This window comes from Symsagittifera roscoffensis, chromosome 4 (assembly GCF_963678635.1).
Source record: "Symsagittifera roscoffensis chromosome 4, txSymRosc1.1, whole genome shotgun sequence".
NCBI lineage: Eukaryota > Metazoa > Xenacoelomorpha > Acoela > Convolutidae > Symsagittifera > Symsagittifera roscoffensis.
In genome coordinates this window covers 30,088,746-30,108,376 of record NC_087065.1, presented here as the reverse complement: position 1 = coordinate 30,108,376, position 19,631 = coordinate 30,088,746, and the positions used below count along the sequence as shown (strand labels likewise).

The window sequence follows — 19,631 nt, the reverse complement described above, 5'->3', positions numbered from 1 at the left end:
TTTTTGATGTTGTGGTAGAATTTTTTCTTCTAAATTTTTTTTTGTTCTGTGTGAGGTATCTTTTTGTTCTCCAAATTTTGAGATGTTTTGCTAATTTTTTTGGATAGAATTCATTTCAGTGCTTTGATTTTGTTTGTAATCAGAGTTATTGTGAACAACTTTGAGTCCTAAGGAGTATAATTGAGTCAGTTCGCGAAGAGCGTACTCTTTCGGATATTAAGGTAAAATATTGTTTCGGTGTTGAACAATTTCTTTTTTGTTTAGGTCTATAAGTGTGTATGTTACATCAATGGGTTTATCAATTATTTGATATGGTCCTCTTCGGAATGATTGTATTTATTTAGAAATTCTTTTTTGTGTTTTAAAATTTGGGATTAGAATGTATGTTCTGATTTTTAAATTTGCAGCTGGTGTGAATCGAGAATTTATTTGGGAATTAATAATTTGTCTTTGTAACAATTTTTTGTTAATATGTGATAAATTTCATTGTCTTTTTTATCTCTGTTTAAAATTCATTTGGTGTATGTATCCATTCAGAAGCTAATTTTAAAATTTGTGGATGATGAAAGGGATCTTCATCGTGGGTATGTAAAGGTAGATTATAACATATTGATTTTTTAGTGGGTTGACAATAACCTTGTGTATTTTTTGAAGAATTTGCTGTGAACATTATCGGTTTTCATGGTTTGATTGAAAACCATTTCATGTGGTGACAGTCTTAGAGTCGTTGTGATTTCTGATTTATAAGATAAAGGGAATAGTTTTACATCTGTTGACCATTCAGTATATCCTGTGTCATTTCCGTTAATGATTCATCTGAGAAATTCTTGTAATGAACATTTTTTGCCTTCGACTAGTCCATTAGTCCAAGATGCATGAGATGTACAAGGTTTGTGTTTAATATTATATAAGTGGCATAGTGCGATAATTTCGTTGTTTATAAATTAAGTGCCGTTGTCTGCAACAAGGATTTCGGGTATAACGAATTTTGCTATCCAATGTTCATAAAGGGTTGTATATGCGTAGTAAGCATTACAATCTGGTACTGGGTTAAGTGCTACGTAGTGTGTAAATGCTTCGACTATGACCATTATATACGAGTTTCCTTCTGAGTATGATGATATTGGCCTTTTGTATCGAATGAAATTCTGTGGTTGAAGTATAGACTTTGTCCAATAAAATCTTGTTTTCGTGCAATTTGTTTTTGAATTGGATTGTTTGGAGATAGTTTGGTTAATTGACATGTTATGCAATCATTGCATGATAATTTAATCCAAATTGGTGCATTTGGAAAGTTAAAGTTTTGAATGAAATTGGAGTATGTTTTTTCTGATCCTGAGTGTCCTTTAGTGTGTAATGAGTGGGAATTATGAAAAGCTATAAGTATCATACTTAAGGTAGAAGGGTACTTCGAGATCAGATGTTATGAGATCAGATGTTGAGATAGGTTGTTCTAAAATATCTGTGTTGGAGTTTGTTTGCTGAAATGGGTTTCTTTTTATTTGTTCCGTCATGAGATTGTAATAATGCTGCACCGATGCCAAAGTTAGATAGCATAGCATAAAATGGCATAGCATAAAGTGGTCGCACATAGCATAAAATGGCTGATCGGGATCTGTCGCAAATAGCAGAAATTGGCTGATCGGGATCTGGAATTGTGTTTGAAATTTGTTCAGTGAGAGGAATTTTGATTTCTTCAAATCGTGTTTGGTGTTCTGTTGTCCATTCAAAATTATTCTGTTGTCTAAGGATGTTGTAGAATGGTCTAACTTGTTTTACTTAAGAAATTTAGCATTCCAAGGAATTCTTAAATTTTCTTTTTATTGGACGGTGGTTGAAGTTTTTGGATCGTATCTATGCAAGATTCTAATGGAGTTATAGTGTTTCTTTCTATAGTATGTCGAAGAAACTTCACGCGTCTTAGAAAAAAAAGGTGATTTATCCAGGGCTGCTTTCATGTTGTCTTGTAGTCATATCTGATTATATTTTCTAAGATAATGAACATTTTGTCTTTTGTTTGTGGTTGCATAAAAACATCCTCTAAATATGTGATTGCATTTTTATTGAGTATGAGTGGTCGGAAAATTTTACTCATAAAGGCTGAGAATGCTACTGGTCCTATGAAGATTCCATATAATAATCGATTCAATTCATATTGCTGATTTCCAATAACGAATTGTGTTAATAGTTGTGATTAATCGTCTAACGGCATTTGATTATATGCACTATTCATGTCTGCTGGTGTGAAATATTTAGCGTTTGTTTTTGTGAGAATTACTTGATTGGTTCAATAGGCCAATTACATTTAGATTCATCAACGAGTGAATTGAAATATCTTGCATCTAGAACTATTTTCAATGAGTCATCTTTTGCTAAAATGATAACGGTGTATACAAACGTGTTTCCGTTTGGCTGTTCTTTTTTATTTACTGGAAAAATGATTTCATTTTTTTCTAATATGTGAGGTAATCGGTTAATTTTGTCTTGTAAGTGAACTGGGACTTTACTTGCTCGTTGTCTTTTGAAAACGGCATCAAGTTTTAGAGGTAAATGTAGTGGTTAATTTACTTTTCCAACATCAAATTTAGATGTTGTGTAAACTTTTGGGTTTTTCAATAGTAAATCGGCTAATTGTTCAAATTCTTTTTGTGTTATCTGAGAGTGTTGAAAATTGAACTTTGTTAGAGTTTTTCTGTTCTTCTGTGTGTTTTGATGTTTGAAAAGTTGGTTTAAAGTAAGTTGTTTTCGTGAAATAATCTGTGTTTCGTTTTCCACTGCTTATTATATTATTTATCGATAAGTCTTCGTCAAGAATTGTTGATTGACATATATCTAATAGCTGTAAAAAATTATTTACTCTATACGCTGCTTTCTTTGTGGGAGAAGTTGTTGCGTTGGTTTCACAATAACCTAAGAGTTCTAGAGGTAGGTTTATTTCGTATGGAGAGTTGTTATATACATGTAAAGAATTTATGTCTGAATTTGAATTTTTCATGTATTTGAGAGATGAAATTATTCCTCGAAAAAATTTATGAATTGGTCTGAATTCAAGGTCAGACATGCAGAGATGTTGTTTATTTTGTTCTTTATCTTTTCGATGAATTTGTTTGATTGAGAAGTTATATAATAGCCTGCTAGTGGTTTCAGTTGTTTTCGTTCCTGATTATGTATAGGCTAAAATTTGGAGAAGAATGGTGGTTGCTTGTTTATTCTTTGGAAGAATGTTAAGGCTGTATTATTCATTCTTGTGTATTTATCTTTTATTTGATTTCCGCTGTTTAAAATGTTAATCATTGGTATATATTTAGTAAACAATGGGACTTCAATGTTACTATGTTTTATATCGGTGATGTGGAAGGTTTGTTTGAATGGTTTGTTCAAGATGTTGTTTTCTTCCAATGTTTTAAGGGAACAAGGAAGAGTTGTAAATTTCCATAATTTGTTAACATTGATCCTTGTGCTGTTGCTAGACTGCTTGCTGTTTTCAAGGGTATTAATTTTGGATGTAATATTTTATTTTCATTCTAAGTTGGGATGTTGATGATGTTTGATTCTGCTCCAGAATCTATTAAAAAATCAATTTCAAGATCTGGTGTATGAAGCTCTTTGCTTTTTGGACTTTTATAGGAGGAGTGATCTTGTCCAAATTTTTCTTTAGGTTGTTCTTTTGGTAAATTTTGGTAAATATGATTTGTACTTGAACTTTCTACAGGTTCTTCTTCTGTTATCTCATGTACTATTTGTTCAAATGTTTTGTTGTTGTTTATTGGTTTTTTGTAATAAGTTAAGAGAAACTGATCATGATTTTGATAGATACGGGAATGTATTGGTTGTTCGTAAATAATAACTCGTGGTCATTTTCAACATGTATCATTTTAATTGAAATTCCATTGTCTCTGTCGCTTTCACTGTCTGTGGATTCGCAATTTATTTGATTTAATTGCAATTAAGTGGTTTCTTTTTTATCAATACCAGGAGGGTCTGGTTGACTTCCTTCAGTTGTTTTTGCTTGGTTGATTTGCATTTGATGTTTAGGTGTACTACTTTTTTAATTTTCTTGGGAATTTTGATAACGTGTATTTTTCCAATGTGGTGATTGAGAGTAGTTTGTTCGTCTGTTGTTATATCTTGAATTTCTGTTTTGTGAATTTTCGCGTGATCTATTTTGATCTTTGATAGTTCGATCTGTTGTTAGAAGATTCGCGTGATCTATTACGATATTTATGATTTCGATCATTTGAAAAGTTTCTATTCTTATTGTTGAAAGAAATTCTATTTCTATTATATGAAGAGTTTCTAGATCGATCATTTGAATAACTTCTGTTTCTTGAATTTGAATGAGAACTGGTATCAAACAAAAATTCAGGATGGTTTGAACTTGTTCTCGAATAGTTATTTCGATACTGATTATTGCGACTATTTGATCGACTATATCTGTTTTGTGAGAAATTTCGTGAATATCTTTAGTTTGGTTATCGTCCTCGATAGTTTGAATTATAAGGTGATTGTTATCTAGAGTAACTTGAGTTTTTTGGAAGTGGTTTTCGTGAACTATTATTAATATGAACTTTTTTGTTGGGTAAATTTTGATCGTTTTTCTTGTACTGATGAAATGATATAAGTAGTTCTCTATATTTTTGTGGTTTTTTTATTGTCTTGTTGTTTTTGTCTGCATTCGCCAATGCTGTGTTCGTATCGTCGGCAATAGTTGCACCATTTTTTGAATGATAATTTACTTTTAAAATTTGGGTTTTTCCCGTAGATGTTTAAGACTTCAGTGATTTTTTTAGATAATTTTTTCGGAGTCATGAATTTGATTTATTTGTGAAGTAGTAGTTTAGATGTTATTGACATATTGTAGCTTTAGGTTTTCTTCTAGTTTCTTAGTGATTTCTGCTTGTTCTAGTTCATCTACTAGCTTCCCAAAGTCTAAATCTGGTTCTCGGATTGAGGAAGGATGTGGTGCTCTCATTTTTATTGCTTTTTTTGTAAATGAGGTGAGAGAGTCATCATTAGGATTTGTGTCATCTTTGTATTTTTATAATCTTGGTTATTGACTGAATATGCTTTTTGAACTAATGTTTCAATTCCTACTCCAAGTTGTTTAATTGTTTCATTGGGTAGTCTACGATTTTCATTGCATAAAATTCTTTGATGTTGTTTGTTTTGTTCAGAATCAAACATTTTTGAGAATTCTTGTGTGAATCTTTTCCCATCTGATTTTATTTCTATAGGCAAAACTGGAAACCATTTTTGGGCTGCGCCGTCAAGTGTGGTTCGGGTTGAAGCTGTGCGTTTATGTATCCAATTTTGATGAAGCGGCGTATTTACTGGTTCAGGTCCTGAATATAAAATTAAATTGGCTGTGACTGCATTGAGATAATCTTCTAGAGAGTATTCTGGGTCTGTGAATGTAAATACCATTATTGGTTCATTCGATGATATTGATAGTTATGGATTCCTAGGTATACATTCAATGTCATTTGTAGTGATTCTCAGGCATTTGGTTTTTGAGTAAAAATTTGTAAGTTGATTTTTTGTTATTTCATGTTGTTGTAAATAAGATGGCAGTGGGATTTCGTTATGCATTTGGGTTTTTTGGTAAGACTGTGTATTTACTGGATTTTGTGTTGAAATAAATTTTTGTATGATGTTGGATTTTTTCTAGGTTGTCGTATTTGTTCATCTCATTTGTATGGTTCAAAAGTATCTGGTTGATCAATGCTGTGGGAACGAAAGCTTTGGCTTGGTTAGATTTGTTGATGATTTTGATTATAGTTTTCCTCATCATCTGATGGAAAATAATTAGCTGTGTTATAAGGAGGTTGATTTCTAGTCAGGTATATTTTTATATTATTTTTGTTTTGTTAAAAAAATGGGTAATTTTCACTGCGATCTTGTGAAGAGTTTGAAGCTGGTTGAGTTATGTTTTGACTCTGTGTATATAAGTAGTTCTGAGTATTCGTATTAGAGGATTTTGTTGTTTTTGATCTATTTATATAGTTTTAATTATGTTCTGCGAAATTATTTTTATGTGATGTTTTTGTTTACATGATGGTTTTGTTACTGGTCGAAACGTTTGGTAATCCCTTTGCGAGTATTTTTGAGCAATAGAGGGTTTTACCGTGGATTGCGTAATTGTTTGTTGTAACGTTGGGTTTTTTAGTTTTGGGGTTGTGTGATGGAATGTTTTGAGCTGATGAATCGCCTTGAGGTTCTTTTAATTCTAATATAGATAGATAACTATAGACTTGCAAGATAACTATGCAAGTGAAAATGCAACGTTTGTTATTATTAAATTTGCTCTTTGTGAGTTTGATGTTGTATATTTTTTATGTATTATGTAAAAACTTTTGAAAATTCCACATCTACGTCATCTGTTTGAATGAAGTATTTGCCATGAAATGCAATTGGTGAACTGATTTTGATTGTGTAGATTCCTTCTTTTGGTGTGAGACTACATATACCTTTTAGATAGTGGTCAAGAAGTTGTCTTTTGATTTTTACATAGGGAAATTTTTTTGTGCATGGACTATCTCTTTTTTCGAATAAATTTGCGATTGAATTTTGGCAAAATTGAATTTGTACTCTATTTTCAGTTTGTGGATGTATATAAAAATGGGAGTATGGAGTCTTCTAGAATTTCTTCTTTTCGAATCATTTTTGTGCTTTATTACTGTTAGCGTGTAATTTTCAATGTGTCTTTTTGGTTGATTCCTATTGTACAACTGTACTGGTTTCTTTGTAATGACTTTTTTGTTTTACATTTTCTTGTGATTGATGTTGGTGACGTGGTTTCTGAGCCAAGGAAATATAATTGATCGTCAATTTGATGGTTATTTTTTATTGAGTCTTTTAAATTGCGGAGTTCTTGTATTGCGCTTGATTCTGAGACTGCGTTTCTTCGCTTCAAAAATCGTTTCCTAATAATTTGTTTTTGTTTGCTAATAACTTTCTTTTTTAGTGTTTGTCTTTTAGTTCTTATGTATCCTATTGTTTGTCTGTGTGGTGTGGTTACACGGTCGTATCTTTCGTCGTTAATTATACATTTGTGTAATATAATTGATTGTTTATTTCCTAAACTGTCGCTTGACATAAAGTTTAGGATGATGGATGCAAGATTGGATTTAGTGGTTTCTAATGTCTTAAATTGTTAGTTCTTACGATTTTTTTTTGGTTAGCTTAACTTGGGTCATGTATTGTAGGGTCGGAGAGAAAAGCATATATCGATTCGTGAGAATGATTTTTACTTTCTCGTGGCTAATTTTAAACTAAGATAGACTTACCTAATCTTACTGAGGGGTAGTGATTTGTGATCAAGAGTTGCAAAATAGTAGATCGATCCACAAGGTTCATGTATAAATAGAACACAAGTAGTTCGTTAGATATTATTTTATGACTTACTAAGTTTAAGTGTTTTAGCCTGGGTCGTTTAAGAGGATGGGGATCAAGTGAAGTATGAGTCACCGAAGTTCTTCATTGTTTATCTTAGTTAGAATGGTTAGTTTTTGAAACATTTCTGTTAATTCTGGGTCTTTAATAAGGGTTGAGTAGTGAATCGACGTCTGAGGTCGTTAGACACTAATTAATTTGGTAGGGGTAGAAGAAAATTATTCTATTCGATCCAAGGATAAGCGTTGATGATCAGAAGTTTAGATTTAGTTTAATTTATTTTAAAAACCAAGGGAAGCCTTGATGATCTGTTTTTTTAAATGAATTTAATTTAAGTGAAAACAAGGATTAGCTTTGATATTTTTCATTTCATAAAAGTTTTAGTTAAAAGAGGCTTTAGAGTTATGTTTTGATGTTGTTCGTTTTTCAAATGTGCCGTTAGGTTTTAGGTGTTGAAGCTGGAATGAAGGAATGATTTATATTTACTAACAATTTATGCTTTGTACTAACTATTTTTTTGTATTTTTATTTTCAATAAAAATCTTTCCAAGATCTTTTTAGTTTACTGCAGATTTTTCAAGGAGAACGACTAGTGTTGTTTCTATCGTTCGTTATTTTATAGTTATTAGGTTTAGCGCCATATAAGGTTATTGAAGATTTTTCAGTAAAAATTTATGTCAGTAGATGAAAATATAAATTTACTGCTAGAAGTATTCGAAATATGAAAGTTTGATCTGATTTTTGTCCTACAATCATGAAATCGATTGGTAGAATTCTTCCTTTTCGTTCGTCGTCTCTTGTCTGAGGTCTTCTTCCAATACCGGGTAGTTCTCGTTTTGTTCAGAAAATTGGCTCTGATCTATTGAGTCGTAGAGACATTTCTACTTGTAATCTTGTTTTTAAAATCTTGTAATTGTCTAATTCTAATCTAATGTTTTGGTCAATACTTCTAATCTAAGTTGGCTAAGGTCTTGCTCGAGACTTTTGGTCGCACCAGATGAGTTATAACCAGTAGATAATACTCATAGAGTAATTTCAGATCAGGTATTTTGTCTGCTCGTCATCTTGTTTTCGACCGGATAGATTCGTGCAACTTCTAATTCTATTACCAATCTTAATCTTACTCTTTTATCTCCTAGTCTCAAAAGGTCTGGTGTATACTGGTTTATATGAGTCGGTCTCTTTGGAGAAGGCAACTATATTCTATGTTAAATTCAAATCTCCTTGGTGCTGAAACTACAAGTAGTTTCAGCACTTACAAATAAATGGGTTGTTAGTTTGATGGAGTATGGTTGGTTAGTATTCAGTATTTTATAGAGATAAAATATCAGATTAATATCCAATAATAAAATCTAGTTTAGATCTGGTTCCACATTTTTGAATTACTGATTCGGTATTTATCAAAAGAAATAGAGAAAGACTATTAATTATTTTTTTTTATCTTGAGAAGAAAAAATGATGTCCATGGCTTAGCTATTGTCACAAGAGATTGACAAAAAAATAATATATTTTTTTCTGTGATCCAGGACATAAGAAGAAAAATTATATATAAATTATACGAAAAAAAAAACTCGAATAGCTGAAGTTATTAATATTACTAATTATTATATTGATTTCAAATGAACGTGGTGTGAAAATAGCCTATCCCAGAGCAAAAAATTCAATAGTTTGAAAAAATTAAAACAAATTACCAGGAAAAAAACAAGAAACGGCATGTTTTGAATCAGGGCAAACCAAGAGAGTAAAATTTTTTTCTCTGTTGCCTCGTCAGAGCGCATAGTCCATTTAGAACAACCAATCGTTTAGTCGAAACGCATCGGCTGAATAAGCCAATTAATTCAAGATATCATTTTTTTTGTGCTCCTACTAAGAAGCTACAAAACAGATTTAAAATAACCTGACTACAGCCAAAAAAAAATTCAAAAAAATGGCTAAAATTAGTGATGAACTGAACTTAATTTTTTGTTGGTCGGATATTCATAAAACCTATAATTCCACGTAGACTACTGTTTTACTATTGCGTCTTGTTTTTAAAATGATTCATTTAAAAATTCAGTTTATTTGGATATTATAGTTATGGTTTCAAAAGTTTTCTTAAAATGTATTTACATTTCAGCATGCAGTGTCCGTTTCCAGAAACATATTCGATACTTGCTATAGGCAAACTTTTTACATTCTGATTTACAAAAGGTTCAATAGGTTACAAAAGGTATAATTACCCTTACTAAAAAAAATACATTGATATAGGTGGAAACTCGCCTAAATCTACTGCGTATCCGATCACAGACAGGAGGAAGTCCGCCTTGGTGCCCCAACTGACTCTGTCGTCACAAATGTCCTTGAGGTGTTCACTCCCGAAGCTCCCGCTCATCGCATTCTTCCCTTTCCCCTCACCCTCACCCTCACCCTCTCCCTGGTCCATTCCGAACTCAATGATCTCACTAGTCTTTGCCGGGAACATCGAGTATCTCTCGGCGAGGCTGTTGCCGGTGCCTGTCGTTCGAACCCGCAGGTCCAGAGGGTCCTCCGAATCGTTGTCAATCACAGTCTCTCGGTCTCCAGCAAAGAATACTGGCGAAAAGTGTTGCGTTGGTCTGTCGGCCATCTTGATGTGTCAGCAAAGTATTTAAAACGTTCAGAGGAAACGAGCAGCATTTGCAATTTAAAAAATGATATCTATGCCATTACTTTCAAACTGAAGGTGACACCATTTGTTAGGTACTATAAGTCTTCGTAGAGCTTAAAGTTTTATGCCGCAAGCTAAAGTTTTCAAAGCTCATAACTGTTACTTTAGAGCGAACATAAACTGTGAGTGTTACGATTAAATTACACGCACTCACTATTGAGACAATTTTATTAGGCAACTTGACGCACCTGGTAAAAGTAGACGAAACTGCCAATGGCTACAAGGGATCTATATTTTAAAGATATAAATGGCACAATGCTCCCAAGAGACAGACTAACAGTCCCCAGGAAGTTTTTTTTAGAATCAAAAGGAATATTTTGAGTTGGCATAAGCGGTCAAAAAGATTTACTACCCAGTCAGATTCACAAGTTTGGGACTTAAGGCCTTAGCGTGAACAAATTGCGAATCTACGGAATCTTAAGAACTGTGCCAACAAAACTTAGTCAACAATTAAAGGGAGCCTTGTTACTCCTTCTACCAACAGACTCCTTTAAATCGATGTCGCTTAAACTAGTTTTGAAAGAAAACTGATTTTTGGGCCAGGTTACAATGACGTGCTCGTATCAATGTTGTATCTGTTCTTTATAACCATTTCCATAGTCAAATTTCTCGCCTTTTCAAGAAAAACTGTTTTGGGGAAACAAGAACAAATAACCGTATGTCATCAAAAAATATATTGGGTCTATTATTATTAATCTATGGAGAAAACAGTTACTCCGAAATAAAAAAGCCACAGCAAACAATGCATTCATTCATTTTCTCTAGGTGGGATCGCTTTTTAAAAAAAACTCGAAAATCTTGTCGACCGTTTTTTTTAGTTCGACCACGAGTTCTTCCATATCACAAACAGACCCTGTTTTGGCCATCATTTTGCACCGCAGGCAAATTTTTGAAAAACAAACCGAAAAAAAACGTTTTTTGAACACTTTTGACCGAAAAATCGTAGTTTTCGGCGTGTGTTCTCCCCTCAAAATTATATTAGTACATAAAGATGCTTTTAGAAAAATTTTAGTGTCAGCCAGCCAAAAATGGAGTTTTTAAAATAGTGCCAAAGGATCCTAGAGAGGGAAGCAGCGTCCGCCCACCCCCACTCCTCCTAAATCTGCCACTGCAATTATTCCTTTTCTTTTACTCTCTTTGCTCCCCCCCCCTTTCCCACGCTTTGTTCCTTTACCAAAAAACACACAATATGTTGCCATGAGTTTTTTTGGTAGTTTATAGAGAAGTATAAAGAACGTACCTGAGATGTGAGTCTGCTCTAAGTTGTTCCGTGCTGTGCTAGTTTTCTCTAGTCTCATAACAGTTTTTGCACTTAAGAAAAATCAGCAGGAGTAGTTATGGAGTTGAACAACTAACTTAGCATTTTAGATTGTGGTTCCCAGATAACAGTCGGGCTAATTACCATTTTGGGTTACCATGACAACACAACGCGTGCGATAGTTCTGTGCTCCGAATCTGCAGTTGGCGAGATAAAAGTGTTGCCAGAATCTTCAAGTGGAGTGAACTGCATTTAAATGAGGTGCATTTCCAATACAACTCGCTGATGAAAACGATCTTTGTTATAATGCCTAACAGTTTTATGTGAGCCATCCGATCGGTTCAAGACTCTAATAAGTATAGAAATATCAACTCTAGTTAAGTTCATTAGCTAAACAATTGGGAATCACCATTATTTCTGTTTAAAAAAAAACAGGAGAACTGGATATTAGATAAAAACCACTAAGTGTAAATATCTAGTATAGATTAGTGTATATATAGTTATTAGTGTAAATATCTATCAATAAATACTATTAAATCTGCAATTAAATCGGCTATCTTTGAACAAAAACAAGCGCTAGAAACTCGACAACGGATTTTATAACAGGCCTTATAGTCGCAAACAAAGTTTAAAACATCGAGTTTTGGTCGCGATAGTCTAAAAAATAGTCGCGATGGTCTTAAGACTGGTAGCAATAGACTGAAAATGGGTGCCGATAATTTAAAAATTGGCCACAATACAAATTTAAAATGGGTCGCGACAAACTAAATCTTGGTTGCGAAAGCTTAACATTAGTCGCAAATGTATGGTCGACAAAACATTTTATAAACGATCTCTTTGTTTCTTGATTCAAAATAGGAATGGACAATGGTTAAATTAATGGGTGGATAGGTTGTTTCCTTCTAATTCCAAAATCAGCCACGTATCAGGGAAAGATATTGAGCTTACCAATCTTCATTCGAGATTTCTTTCTGGAAAAACCCTTCATATCTCACATGACAATCATGAATTCTTAATCTCAAGCAGCATCAAGATTAACGAGAGTATATTCACAAATATTAAATAATAGGTTTAGAAAAAAACTGAGAACTGCAGAAAAAAAAACGAAAAATACAATGAAAACTCATTGAACGCTTGTAAAAGTAACACTCAATTCGAGAACATACATCCGTTGGGTGGAAAGTGCGAAAAAATAAAACAAACCGAATGTTCTTTCTCATGCTTAAATACTTCACCGACACAAATCAAAATTTTTATTCGAACCAATCTTGCTGAGAGTTGTGTACAAGCATTTGCACGCTTTGTATTTTTGAAATTTTTTTAATTAAGTTTTTTTTATCAGAAAAGTGTTATTTTTGTTTTCTTTCTTCAATTTAATTAACAGTGTGCTCTAACAGTGGCTCTAATCACACAGTAGTACCCAATAAAGGGCACAAAATCAAGAAGTCAGATTTAGCGTTCAGACCAAAAAATTCTATTGTTCCGACAAAATTCGGTTGTAAGAGTCAACCATTACTTAATTTTCTGATTTAGCAAGCAAGAACAAAACAGTACCATCACGAAGAGACAGGACAAAATTAGCTTTGTCGAAAAAGAGGAAAATATCAACAAAAGATCACTCTTTCATCAAAGATTATCTTTGCTTTCTCTCGGACACATCTTCTTACTTAGTTTTCGGTCACTGGGGCAATATCTTTTGCGTCTATATGGAGAGAATTCATTCAACATTTCCAGTATCCAAACTCTCATCTCTAGTATCAATCTTCCGGACGATCAGCAGTAAAAGGACACTCAGAGGACACCATCAAAGTATACAGCGGAAAACCCTATTTCATTTGAGAACTTCCGGGAGTCTTTGGAGAGAGACTTTTTTTAAATAAAGTTGCGGCGACTGATATATTGGTAAATTTAGAGGAGGAGTCTGTTTTAACACAAATTTAAAACGTATATTAGACAACCACTACGTTAGAATCTTCCGGACGGTTCTAGCATTATGCGGCCGAAATTTTTATTTATGCATCTACTGCCCTGTTTTTTCATTTGAGCGATTATGGACCAAAAAACGACAAAATCACTGCTGATACTTTGTAGAGTTCGTAGGATTTCTTTGGTTTTCGGTGTGAGAACATGTAATGAAACTTGCTTTTCGTGAGTTTATTGTGAGCTTCAACTCCTTATTAGATATTTGCTGTTTTTTTGAAGTCCCTCAGACTTTTGACACCTCGTTATTTGTATAGAAGAGATATAGTTTCAACTCAAATATTCCAATTTTAATTTTTTTTATCGTTATATTCTCAAGTAGTTGAAGAGTGAGCAGAGGTGGGGGGAGTGGTGTGGTGGCTGCAGACCCCAAGTGTGAAAAGATAATGTATAGATGAAGACCATGTAAAAAGACCATGTGAAGACCATGTGAAAAGATAATGTATAGATTTTGCTACGTATTAGAATTAGCAAACAGAATGAAAAGTATAAAGATAGGAAATAGGTATTCCAAGGTTTTAAAATGGCGAAAAGGTTTTCCCAATGTATAAAGATTAGTCATACCAAGTTACAGATGGTAAGTTTCAAAAAGTTTTTGGCGTTCAATTTTTCGATGTATTAGGATAGTGTATAGATTTCCCTATGTGTTACTAACAGAAAACCAGTTTATTAAGATATGATATAAGTTGTCCAATAAAAAAAGGTTGAATATACTTTTTCGACGTTAAGATGGTATGTTTCGGATAGTATATTAAAAAAAAATTGAAATATTTTTGGTCTCCGATTTTCCCGTGTGTTAAGATAGGGTAGGGATTTGTTCATTTTTTAGGATGGGCCAGAAATTTCAATGTTTTAAGAAATGGTATAGATTATGTATTGTTTTCAGTATGTAATCTTTTAGTATCATAAGAAAATGGTAAGAAAATTGAGTTTTTGGGAAGAAATCTCAAGTTTTCGAAAAAAGTTCAAAAAAAACAAATTTTGGCAAATGTTTTAACTGCTTCTCTCATAACTGTGAATTATCAATGAATTTTGTAGGTACAGTATAAAACGAAGCCTCATATGTATGTTAAATGGTATCCTGTCAAGACAAATACACGGATTTTCCATAAAACTTTTTTTTTCTTCATTTTTCCTTAAAAATTGGAAACACGATAAGACTTGGTCTAGTTTGAGATCGTTCGTGTACTATGTACTGACTATCAAATTAGCTGAAATTAAGCTGGGATCTAGGCCTTAACAAGCTTTTGTATGCTAATGTATACTTAAGAAGCCCTTTTCTCCAACTAAAGGTAAAGTTAAATTACAAAATCATTTCAATTAAATATTCTTAGCAAAAATCCTTGAAATTTGTTGAAAAAAGTTTATGATTCAAAATTTTCTCCGTTTTTTTGTGGATATTATTAAAATCAATACAATTTTTGAGAAATTCCAACATTATTGCTGAGCTGAATTAAACTCTCTTTTTGTTCAAATTTTTATCGCATTTAATATTTTGGTTTTATATACGGAAAATTTTTGAGGCAATTTCAGAGACAATCTTGAAAAACTACATTTTATATTTAGAAAAATCATTCAGATTTCGAAGAACACACTTTTTCTCATAATCCACATATTTTTGCGTTTTCGTTTGTAGTAGTTCTGAATCGATCTTGGTTAAAGCTATATACAAACATATTAGAATGTGATTATATTTTAACAAAAAATTTCATAACTTATCATAGTCCCTCATTTGCTTCTACAACATTAAATATCAACATTTTTCCAAAGAAGTTTTAAATTTTAAAACAATTCTTGTTTTGGGTTTTTATTTAGTTTCTCGCTATTGAGCTCACTTTCCATGAATTTTTAGGCAGAATTGGCGACTTTAGAGAATATAGAAAAACTCTATGGAAAAATGTATCAATAAACTGAACGTTTTTGTCTTCGAGTTGCTTACTTCGGAAAAAACCTCAAAACATCTGAACTAATATGTAAATTTACTCAATTCATCGAAAATTAACAAACACTCCATTAAGTTACAGATAATTATACATAGTTGACTGATTCTATGCTCTTTTTTTTAAATTGTTACTTATAATCTAAATTGGAACAAATTGACCTCAAAACTCTCAGAGAATTCAGTTCTGCTCCGAGTTGCCAAGCAACTTCAACTTGAGTCTTTCTTGGTATCTACTTAATCGGCTTTTTTCAGATTGATTCTATTTTGAACAAAATATTCCTGGAAAACTGTATCATTTCAACATTATTTCAAAAATCCCACGCAAAATGACAGCAAAAACTCCATTAGCTAAGAACATGTAGAAAAAATTCTGAGCCAGATAGTTTGTTCTTGCTTTAGCCTTATTTTTTACATTTTGAGTTGGATTTCCATTGTATTTATGTATACCATATTCTGAAACGTTCAACGTTCTGAAAAGTCACTTCAGCAAAAATATTCCAGTTTCCATGTTTTTGTCATCGCCAATTTTCAAAAACAGTTATCAAAAACAGAACTTTGATGCATAAGTACAAGTAAATCTGCAATTGAAAGTCAGAATACTTCTCAAAATTGGCCACAATACTTGTCTCAAGACCTTAGTTTTATGGTTACCTAACATCCAGTGGGTGGAAAGTGTCAAAAAAAACACACCGAATGTTCGTTCTTATGCTTAAATACTTCACCGACACAAATTAAGTTTTTTTCTCGAACCATTTTTAGTTAGAGTTGTATACAAGCATTTGCATTCTTTGAATTTTATCACATTGTACCTGGCTCTAATCACACTGTAGTACCCAATTAAGGGCACAAAATCAAGAAGTCAAATTTAGCGTTCAGACCAAAACATTCCATTTTTCCGACAAAATTCGGTTCTGAGAGTGAACCATTATTTAATTTTCTGATTTAGCAAGCAAGAAGAAAACAAAATCTTCACAAAGAGACAGGGCTCTGGACTTCCCGCACTCTCAACTAGCCGGCAGTCAACACTAGTTTTGTAAAAAAAAAGAGGAAAAAATCAACAAAAAATCATTCTTTCATCAAAGATTATCTTTGCTTTCTCTCGGACACATCTTCTTACTTAGTTTTCGGTCACTGGGGCAAAATCTTTTGCGTCTATATGGAAAGAATTCATTCAACATTTCCAGTATCCAAACTCTCATCTCTAGTAGCCATTCAGAATCTTGCGGACAATCAGCAGTAAAGGGACACCCAGAGGACACCATCAAAGTATACAGCGGAAAACCCTATTTCAATTGAGAACTTCCGGGAGTCTTTGGAGGGAGACTTTTTTAAATAAAATTGCAGCGACTGATATATTGGTAAGTTTAGAGGAGGATTCTATTTTAATACAAATTTTAAACGTATATTAGACAACCACTAACGTTAGAATCTTCCGGACGATTCTAACAGTAAGCAGCCAAAATTCTTATTTATGCATCTACTGCCCTGTTTATTCATTTGAGCGATAACGGACCAAAAAACGACAAAATCACTGCTGACACTTTGTAGAGTTCTTGGATTTCTTTGGTTTTTGGCGTGAGAACATGTAATAAAACTTGCTTTTCGTGAGTTTACTGTGAGCTTCAACTCCTTATTAGATACTTTCTATTTGCTGTTTCTTTGAAGTCCCTCGGACTTTTGACACCTCGTTATATGTATAGAAGAGACATAGTTTCAACTCAAATATTCCAATTTTAATTTTTTTATCGTTATTTTGTCAAGTAGTAGAAGAGTGAGCAGAGGTGGGGCGTGTGGTGTGGTGGCTGCAGACCCCAAGCTTGAAAACAAAGAATAGAGCATCCTTGTTTTACTACTTGATTGCAAGCTGCGGTCTGCAAGCTATGTTTTAAGATTGGGACAAGATTTTCTATGCAATAAGATAGAATATGGGTTTACCATGTTTTAAGATATGAGGATTTAGACGGTAAGATCGTAAGTTTCAAAAAATTTTCTCAGCGCAGGATCGAAAAGTTTTTGGCGTCCGATTTTTCCATGTCTTAGGATAGTGTAAAAATTTCTTTATGTGTTTCTAACAAAAAACCATTTTATTAAGATAGGATGTAATTTGTCCAATAAAATAATATGAATATACTTTTTCGATGTAAAGATGGTAGATTTTGGATAAATTTTTTTTTTTAAAAAATGAAATTTTTTTGGTCTCCGATTTTCTCGTGTTTTAAGATAGGGTAGGGATTTGTTCAAATATTAAGATTGGCCAGAAATTTCCATGTATTAAGAAATGGTATAAATTATGTATTGTTTTCAGATGTAATCTTTTAGTATCATACGAAATGGTAAGAAAATTGAGTTTTTGGTAAGAAATCTCAAGTTTTCGAATTAAGTTCAAAAATAACAAATTTTGGCAAATGTTTCAACTGCTTCTCTCATAATTGTGAATTATCAATGAATTTTGTAAGTACAGTATAAAACGAAGCCTCAAATGTATGTTAAATGGTATCCTGTCAAGACAATTCGACGGTTTTATCATAAAACTTTTTTTTTCTTCATTTTTTCCGTAAAAAATGGAAACACGATAAGAGTTGATCTAGTTTGGGATCGCTCGCGTGCTATATAGTATACTGACTATCTAACTCAAAACTCAAATTGAATGAAATTAAGCTGGGAGCTAGGCCTTAACAAGCTTTTGTAAGCTTATGTATGTTTAACAAGCCCTTTTCTCCAAGTAAAGGTAAAGTTAATTTACAAAATCATTTCAATTAATCATTCTTAGCAAAATTTCTTGAAAGTTGTTGAAAAAAGAAATATAATTCAAAATTATCTCCGTTTTTTTGTCGATTGTTAAAATCAATACATTTTTGAGAAATTCCAACATTCATGCTGAATTGAATTAAACTCTCTTTTTGTTGAAGTTTTTATCGCATTTATTATTTTGGTTTTATATACGGAAATTTTTTGAGGCAATTTCAGAGACAATCTTCAGTAACTACTTGTTTTATTTGAGAAAAATCCTTCAGATTGCGAAGAACACACATTTTCTCAAAATGCGCATAATTCTGCGTTTTCGTTTGTAGTAGTTCTGAATCGATCTTGGTTAAATCTATATTCAAACATATTAGAATGTGGTTATATTTTAGATAAAATTTCATAACTAATCAGTCTCTCATTTGCTTCTACAACATTAACCTACACAATTTTTCCATAGAAGTTGTAGGTATTGAAACAATTCTTGCTTTGAGTTTTTTTTAGTTTCTCGCTATTGAACTCACTTTAAATGAAATTTTAGGAAGAATTGACAATTTCAGGAGAATATAGAAAAGCTTTATAGAAAAATGTATCAAAAAACCGAACGTTTTTGTCTCCGATTGCGTACTTCGAGAAAATAACCTCACGACGTCTGAATTAATATGTAAAATTACTTAATTCAACGAAAAATAACAAACACTCCATTAAGTTACACATAATTATCCATTTTTGACTGATTCTATGTTCTTTTTTTCTTGATATGTTTCTCATAATCTAAATTGGAGCAAAATGACCTCAAAACTCCCAGAGAAATAAATTCTGCTCCGAGTTGCCAAATAATTTCAACTCGAGTCATTCTTGGTTTCTGCTTAAACGGCTTTTTTCAGATTGATTCTATTTAAACAAAATCTTCTTGGACAACTGTATCATTTTAACGATAATTCAAAAATCCTACGCAAAAACTCCATTAGCTAAGAACATGTACAAAAAACTTCTGAACCAGATAACTGTTAGTTCTTGCTTTCGCCATAATTTTTAAATTTTGAGTTGGATTTCCATTGCATTTATGTTACCATATTCTTAAACGTTCAACGACCTGAAAAGTTACTTAAGCAAAATTATTCCAGTTTCCATCTTTTTGTCATCGCAATTATCAAAAAACAGTTATCAAAAACATAATTTTGATGCATTAGTACAAGTAAATCTGCAATTAAAATTCGAAATTGGCCACAATACTTGTTTAAAGACCTTAGTTTCATGGTTACCTAACATCCGTTGGGTGGAAAGTGTGAAAAAAAAACACACCGAATGTTTGTTCTTATGCTTAAAAACTTCACCGACACGAATTAATTTTTTTATTCGAACCGTTTTGAGTGAGAGTTGTGTACAAGCAGTTGCACTCTTTGGATTTTATTACATTGTACCTGGCTCTAATCACACAGTAGTACCCAATAAAGGGCACAAATTGAAGAAGTCAGATTTAGCGTTCAGACCAAAAACCTCCATTGTTCCGACAAAATTTGGTTCTGAGAGTGAACCATTATTTAATTTTTTGATTTAGCAAGCAAGAAGAAAACGAAATCTTCATAAAAAAAACAGGACTCTGGACTTGCAGCACTCTCAACTCGCCG

At 32.5% G+C, this 19,631-nt stretch overlaps 1 protein-coding gene across 2 annotated transcripts in view; it reads right to left on the bottom strand.

The window, feature by feature from the left end:
• Nucleotides 1-11,517, bottom strand: part of LOC134843763 (sodium-dependent noradrenaline transporter-like) — a 74,827-nt gene extending 63,310 nt beyond the window's left edge. The window contains exons 1-2 of one of the 2 annotated variants that reach the window (XM_063860025.1): nt 11,319-11,517; nt 9,652-9,997 (exon numbers count right to left, since the gene is read on the bottom strand). In XM_063860025.1, coding sequence (XP_063716095.1) covers nt 9,652-9,997 — 346 coding nt within the window. In that variant the 5' untranslated portion in view covers nt 11,319-11,517. Of the gene's footprint in view, nt 1-9,651; nt 10,363-11,318 lie in introns of those variants that run through there. The other variant, XM_063860026.1, reaches the window with a different exon arrangement.
• Nucleotides 11,518-19,631: the final 8,114 nt, after the last annotated feature.